Raw genomic sequence first — 6,316 nt, forward strand, 5'->3', positions numbered from 1 at the left:
GCAGCCTATCAGTACTGAAAGGGGGCTTATAAAAAAGATGGTGGCAAACTTTTTAGCAGGGCTTGTTGCGATAGGACAAGGGGGAATGGCTTTAAACTAAAGGGGGGTAGACGTAGACTAGATAAAAGGCAGAAATTTTTTATGCTGAGGGTGGTAAAGCACTGGCACAGGTTGCCCAGAGCAGTGGTGGATGCCCCATCCCTGGAAACATTCCAGGTCAGGTTGGACGGGGCTCTGAGCAACCTGATCTAGTTGAAGATGTCCCTGCCCACGGCCTGGGGGTTGGATTAGATGACTTTTAGAGGTCCCTTCCAACCCAAACTATTCTATGATTTAAAAACTGTATGGTGAATAGTACCTAAGCCAACAACATAATACATGTTTAAACTCTGGATTCTTTTTATTTTGTCCAACAGGTGATGATTGAAGGCCCATCCCCTGCAGCTGTTTATTTTGGGGGGTTGGAGAGTCCTTGAACTTTAAGGTGGGATAACTTTATGCTCCATTAGGTTTGAAATCCACAAAGGATGTGCAAAAATAAACGTATTTTAAAGAAAAAGAAATACTAGGATATTTAGTTGGAAAGGGCAGTTTTCAAGCATAATGTAGACAGGGTAAATGCTTCTGTCATCAGAAGCAAATTTGGGAAACTGCATCCCTAGAAAAGACCTAGAGATCGGATTGCTAGTCTGCATCCCAAGCTTGGGCGTTAGGGGCTGGTAACATATTGCGGAACGCAACATGCATACTGGATAACCGATGCTGGCCCGCCTGCTGAGACACAATCACTGAAGAACAGCTGCAGCTCAGACAAAGGGCTGTCTGGCCAAACACGCTGCTTCTCGACAGCAGTAAATGTTTAGAGGACGAGCAGAGGAACAGGGCTTGCACAATGGTGCATGCTCCATTTTCCTATATGCCCTTGCAAATTCCCAACGTCTGCACATTGGTACCCACAGAAGCAAAAGCTCTTCTCTGTGTGTTTAACAGTCCCACTAAAAATGTAACTTAAAGGTTAGCTTAATGCACTATGGCTCTGCTGTGCATTTGTGTGGGGCTGGAACCATTCATTGCCCATTATTATTCTCTGACTATACACAGATAGCAGACACTGTGCAGAACCAAGTTACCAAGGGGGTACAAAACTACTTCAAGTACCAGTTTGGAGCCAAGAAATTACTGCACCTGTTGGAGAAATCTACCAGAACCTCTCATTTCTCTTTGCTTTTAGACTAAACCTGGAAAGAAAAAAAATATAGTCAGTGTCATGCAGGTATTACCTGGAGTGTCTGCCCAGCCGGGGTGCATAACAGAGAAATGGATGTTTCTGTGAGCTTTTGCCCATTGTTCTGTCAAGACAACTTGCTGTCTCTAGGATAGAGCAAAACCAGCCAGACTAGCATCAAGTTCAATAGCCTGTCCACCAAGTTAGTTCCCAGGGAGATAAACTACACCAAATATGCTGTAAATACCAGGGCATTTATGTATAGCCGAAATATACCCTTTCTCATCCTGATTGGGATTTATTGGATAATTTTGTCAGAGACCACCATGGTCATTGCAATCCATATCCTGGCCACAAGCTTACTTTTAAAGTGGTTAACACTGCTTTTATTGACCACGTCTACTTGCTGCAGACTGTAGGTAAGAACTAAGCAGGCAGAAAGGGTTTGTCAGCTAAAGACAGTTTTCCCCCTCAAGACTTAAATCAAATCAAATGGAAGTCTAGCCATACTCTCCGCACAAAATGGTATGCACTCATAAGTGCATGCCATCATACTCCTGAAGATTATAGCTCTGTACGGGTTGGATGCAGTGGGAAAGCAACAGTGAACAACAGGCTTTCTGCAAAGCAGATGGTATAAACTACCTAGCAAACAAGTGCTGGGCTTTGTTCTCAAAACCATGGACTGTACCTTGTTTTGTGCATACACCATAGTTCCATCAAATGTCCCATTTCCCGACTGCAAGTCAGATATGTTTAATTTTTGAACTAGCATGCCCCCCGAAGAGACAGTTATCTGTAATCAAATGAATGAAAAACAAATGAATGAAAAGCAAATGGATGAAAAACAAAACCAGGAATCCCCCACAATCGCACTCATGCATGTAATGTGGTCTTCAGGCCGTATTTTGAAGTCCCTAGGAGGAGGATTCCTCTGCATACTCTTCACGCTATGCTTGTGCTCATGTGTGGAGCATACCTGGAGATGAGGTGGAAGACATAGAATTTTTTTTAGAAAGTGATTTTCATTCAAAGTGGTGTTGACTCCATCAGGGAAAAGTCCCTAGGGAGGATTCCTCTGCATACTCTTCACGCTATGCTTGTGCTCATGTGTGGAGCATACCTGGAGATGAGGTGGAAGACATAGAATTTTTTTTAGAAAGTGATTTTCATTCAAAGTGGTGTTGACTCCATCAGGGAACTTTGTGCTTCTTCCTTTTGAAATGTAATTGGGAGAAAGAAAATAGCAGAATAGCACTATTTGTAGTTTATGTTTAGTATTTATAGAAGCTAATTAGAAAACAAGAGACACCATATAAAACTTGGGAAATCTCATTTAAAAAAATGTACCTGCTGTTCAGTTTTATACCAAGACCTACAAGGTTCTTTTAAGCCTATGCTCCTGTTACAGGTATTTTGCACTATGCTGCAAGAGATAACTTGCCCCAGGGAAAGTAAAAAGGGAAGTTTCCAAAGGAAGCGTTTTACTCTGCTTTCCAATGAAGGGTTGAGAGTAGCAGGCAGGAGCTTTGCCTTGGAGAAGGAGATTGCTGTTAGCAAAATCCAAGAGGATTCTACAGATGCTTACAGCATTATAACTAATCCTGCATTGCTAGCACAGTCAAAGAAATGCTGTCACAAACCAGAAGGTAAGAATAGTAAAACACCACTTTTCAACCGCATCGCAAACTCACCACTCTGGCATCAGCTTCTTTTTCCAGGAGGGGCAGCAGGGCAGTTGTCAGAATGTATGTACCTACAAGACAGATAGACACCAACATTAACTTTTCTTTTTAAAAAAGCTTTCTTCTCTCTCCATCCCCTATCACAAAATCTCTCTATTTCTGAAACTTCATCTGAATTTAATAATTTTCTTGCCGCTTTACCTGCAATACGCCTATTCAACTCATAGTGGTCCGCACTGCTGCATACTTCTCAAAAGGCACATCAGTTATTTTATAGACTTTTATGTTTATTGTACCTGTAGAGCAAACTGATCGCTACATTCCAGCCATGACTGTGAAAGCAAAATGGCTCAGGTATGGATTTCCTCGTGGGTGAGGTGATGCCAGTGAAGAAATAGGGAATGCATTTCCACTCCATGTGTGACACATATATACATATATGCCAGGTCACGAACAAGGGAAGAAAACTGTGCTTCACACTTGTGTTTCTTAGGCCCCTGCATATGCACTTAAGACTCATCCATTTTTACCTTCTCACTGTGAAATCACTCACGAGTACCCTGACACTTCTGATTTGTGTTGCACACAAAAACTGCCTCTTAAATCCCCAGTATGACTATTACAGAAGATAAGGAACCCTTGGGCAGGATTACGTGGGGAAACTGAACTGTGTCCTTCCCCACTTTAATCATGTTCATTTACCATAGATTTGTACACACCACACAAATATATTCCATTACAGCTGTTACCATGACCAGCAAAGTTTGTTATTCAAAACATTGTTCAACTGCTAGTGTGTTTGATTCAGACACACCTAGTGATGATTCACCCGCTCAAGTGCAACACAGGGATTTTTGTTTGGTTTTATCTCTTCAGAGATTTTTTTTTAATTTTTTCCCCCTTTAAACTGTATTTTTAAAAAATATTTAATTCAAAATCAATCTAGCCCCATTTAGTCTAGTGTTTCTTCATCGAGTGTAATACTTCCCTCTTGTCTCTTCACAAATGGCTCTAGTTCAACAATTCTATGTCAGCGACAAACGTATTTTTTTCCATGAGCTACCGAGGCAGTGTTTTTCACTAGACATGAAGACTTCAGCATGTGTCTTTATAACCTCTCTTCCACAGAGGCAATGAGATCACCCAGTTAAAATACAGCACGTTTATAAATATGCTACCAAAATCAAACAAGTTACATGCTTGGTGAACAAACTGTTCATTTCCCCCGTCAGTCACAGCAGTCTTCATTTTCTCTATATAATCAGAGGGACATCCATATGCACACAACGTATTTAAAACCCTGGCAAATCAAACAAAGCGAATGCATAGCAGATGAGTAAATGCAGCCTGTCTTCAGCAGAAAATGCAAGCAAAGGCAGTTGCCAGTGAATAACGAGAGCCTGTACGTCTCCCCTGGTAGTGGCGGGGAGACTGAACGATTACATCATTAGAACAAGAACTACCGCTGATTGTTATGGGAGACTGCCACGATGTAAAAAAAATAAAAATAACTTCAGTACAAGCTGAGCGCCTGGATTAAATTTTGATTTGCTATGGATTCTTCAAATGCAAAGTAACAGCATGTCTTGGTTAAATAAGCTGCATTTCCTAAAGGCAGAGCTGCAATGCACCAGCTATGAGGATGCTTGATTTTACTGTCCTGCAGATTAATGTAAACTTTTAAGGGGCTTCATATTGGCTTGTTAATTCTAAAGGGATGCAAAGATGAATGCACTAACATTGCCTCATTAACAACTGGGGTTTGTTTTGTTTTCCAGCTGGATGAGAGAAGTGTTCGATGCCAAAAATCCTGCTTATAGCAACTGCAGCTTGTCAGAAGTTTATGTGCTTATTTAAAACCACAAACTAATTGCAAAGCCAGCGTCTCCTCTCTTCCTCAAGTTTATTAAGAATTCAGTAAATCCCACAGAGCCAAAGCATTCAGTCGTCTTGTCCCGCAAAACCGCTTGCTCATTTGCTTTGAAACAGAGCACAAAAAGACCAGTTTTGACCCCAGCCTCCTATGGTAAGCACTAGTATCTCAAAACACACACACAGATGTGACACATCAGCCATTAAGACTGAAGCATTTCATTTCTCCCACTACTAAATATTTCACCAACTGTTGTCCCCCTTTTAAGTATCCAAACACAAACTCCTTAGTACTTTAACATATATACTTGGATATTATATGTTTTTATTTGCATAGGCTGGTCTGTCAGGCAAAACAGCCTGGACAAGAAATTTACTACAATAATAGTAGAATAGATATACCTTATTAATAAGGTGTATTGTTGTTTGGAATACACCATCATCAATTGAAACCCCACATTTTTATTCATGTAAGAGCTGGCACATAGTTTGATAGTACGTTCAAACAAATAGGAACAATGCTAGGTACAGCCAGTCTAGAGGCCTGGCACAGCTATGTGCCTCATGGCATGTGTTTTGCCAAGCACAGCTGTATTGCAGCATGCAGTAATACAGAAATGAATTTCTAAGTAAAAGGGGAAGCTGCAAATGAATGTATTGCCTGCCACAGTCCTTATAAAAACATGAATTGCATTAACAGTATAAAAACAAAAAAGGAAAATGTTCTTATTTTTAGTTAAAAAAAAACAAACAACAAAACACTGCAAGGAAAACCAAGACTGATTTTGGTAGAAGAAACTACATTCCCCTCTCCCCCCACTTATGGAAATCAAGACAATATCCAAATTGTATATCTTCTTGCTAATAATTGTTTATTAATATCAATGTACTGGACATCTGCCTTTCCAAAATGAACACTGCAGCATTCTAGTACATTTCCTTGACACAAAAATCATTTTTGTCTGTTAAAGGAGAAACCTCCTCCCACAGAGCTTAGTTAAAAATGTTAAAGCATATCAAATGTGATTAATGCTTAATTATCACTGTGTTCAAAGCGTACAGATTTTTCTAAGGTTTCTTTTTTTTTTTTTTTTTAATTGTTTAAAAGACCTAGAGAGAACACAAAGGTGTGTGGAGGGAAAGGCGATGATCAACAGTGATGTGCCTTACACCGAAAGCATTAAGCATTGGGTAAACTTGGTGATCCTGTCCCTCCTCTGAGAGGACCTTCGGGATTCTGCCAGAAACAAAAGGAAGACCTTTTTTCCCAGAGAACAAGAACTGCCACTACTCCTGGGTGATTCTGGAGAAAACATGTCCTTGTCTCAAGCAGATACTCTGTAAATGGAGATGCTCAGCCTTGAGGCCACCATGTTTCCTAATGCCTGTTCCCCAGCAGTTGTATCTATGGCAGAGGAGGAATCGAGAGCCCTCGGGGACACATAGAATAGTTTGGGTTGGAAGGGACCTCTAAAAGTCACCTAGTCCAACCCCCCTGCCGTGGGCATGGACATCTTCAACTAGATCAGGTTGC

The 6,316-nt window shown here is 40.8% G+C and overlaps 1 protein-coding gene across 1 annotated transcript in view; it reads right to left on the reverse strand.

Annotated features, from left to right (window-relative positions):
- The window catches only part of DHRS12 (dehydrogenase/reductase 12), a 32,162-nt gene that overhangs the window by 4,120 nt on the left and 21,726 nt on the right, over positions 1 to 6,316 (reverse strand). Inside the window, exons 7-9 of the mRNA XM_019474839.1 lie at positions 2,920 to 2,981; positions 1,917 to 2,021; positions 1,281 to 1,371 (exon numbers count right to left, since the gene is read on the reverse strand). Of these exons, the coding sequence (XP_019330384.1) occupies positions 1,281 to 1,371; positions 1,917 to 2,021; positions 2,920 to 2,981 (258 nt within the window). The remainder of the gene's footprint in view (positions 1 to 1,280; positions 1,372 to 1,916; positions 2,022 to 2,919; positions 2,982 to 6,316) is intronic.

Source organism: Aptenodytes forsteri, unplaced genomic scaffold, assembly GCF_000699145.1.
Source record: "Aptenodytes forsteri isolate BGI_AS27 unplaced genomic scaffold, ASM69914v1 Scaffold155, whole genome shotgun sequence".
Classification (NCBI taxonomy): domain Eukaryota; kingdom Metazoa; phylum Chordata; class Aves; order Sphenisciformes; family Spheniscidae; genus Aptenodytes; species Aptenodytes forsteri.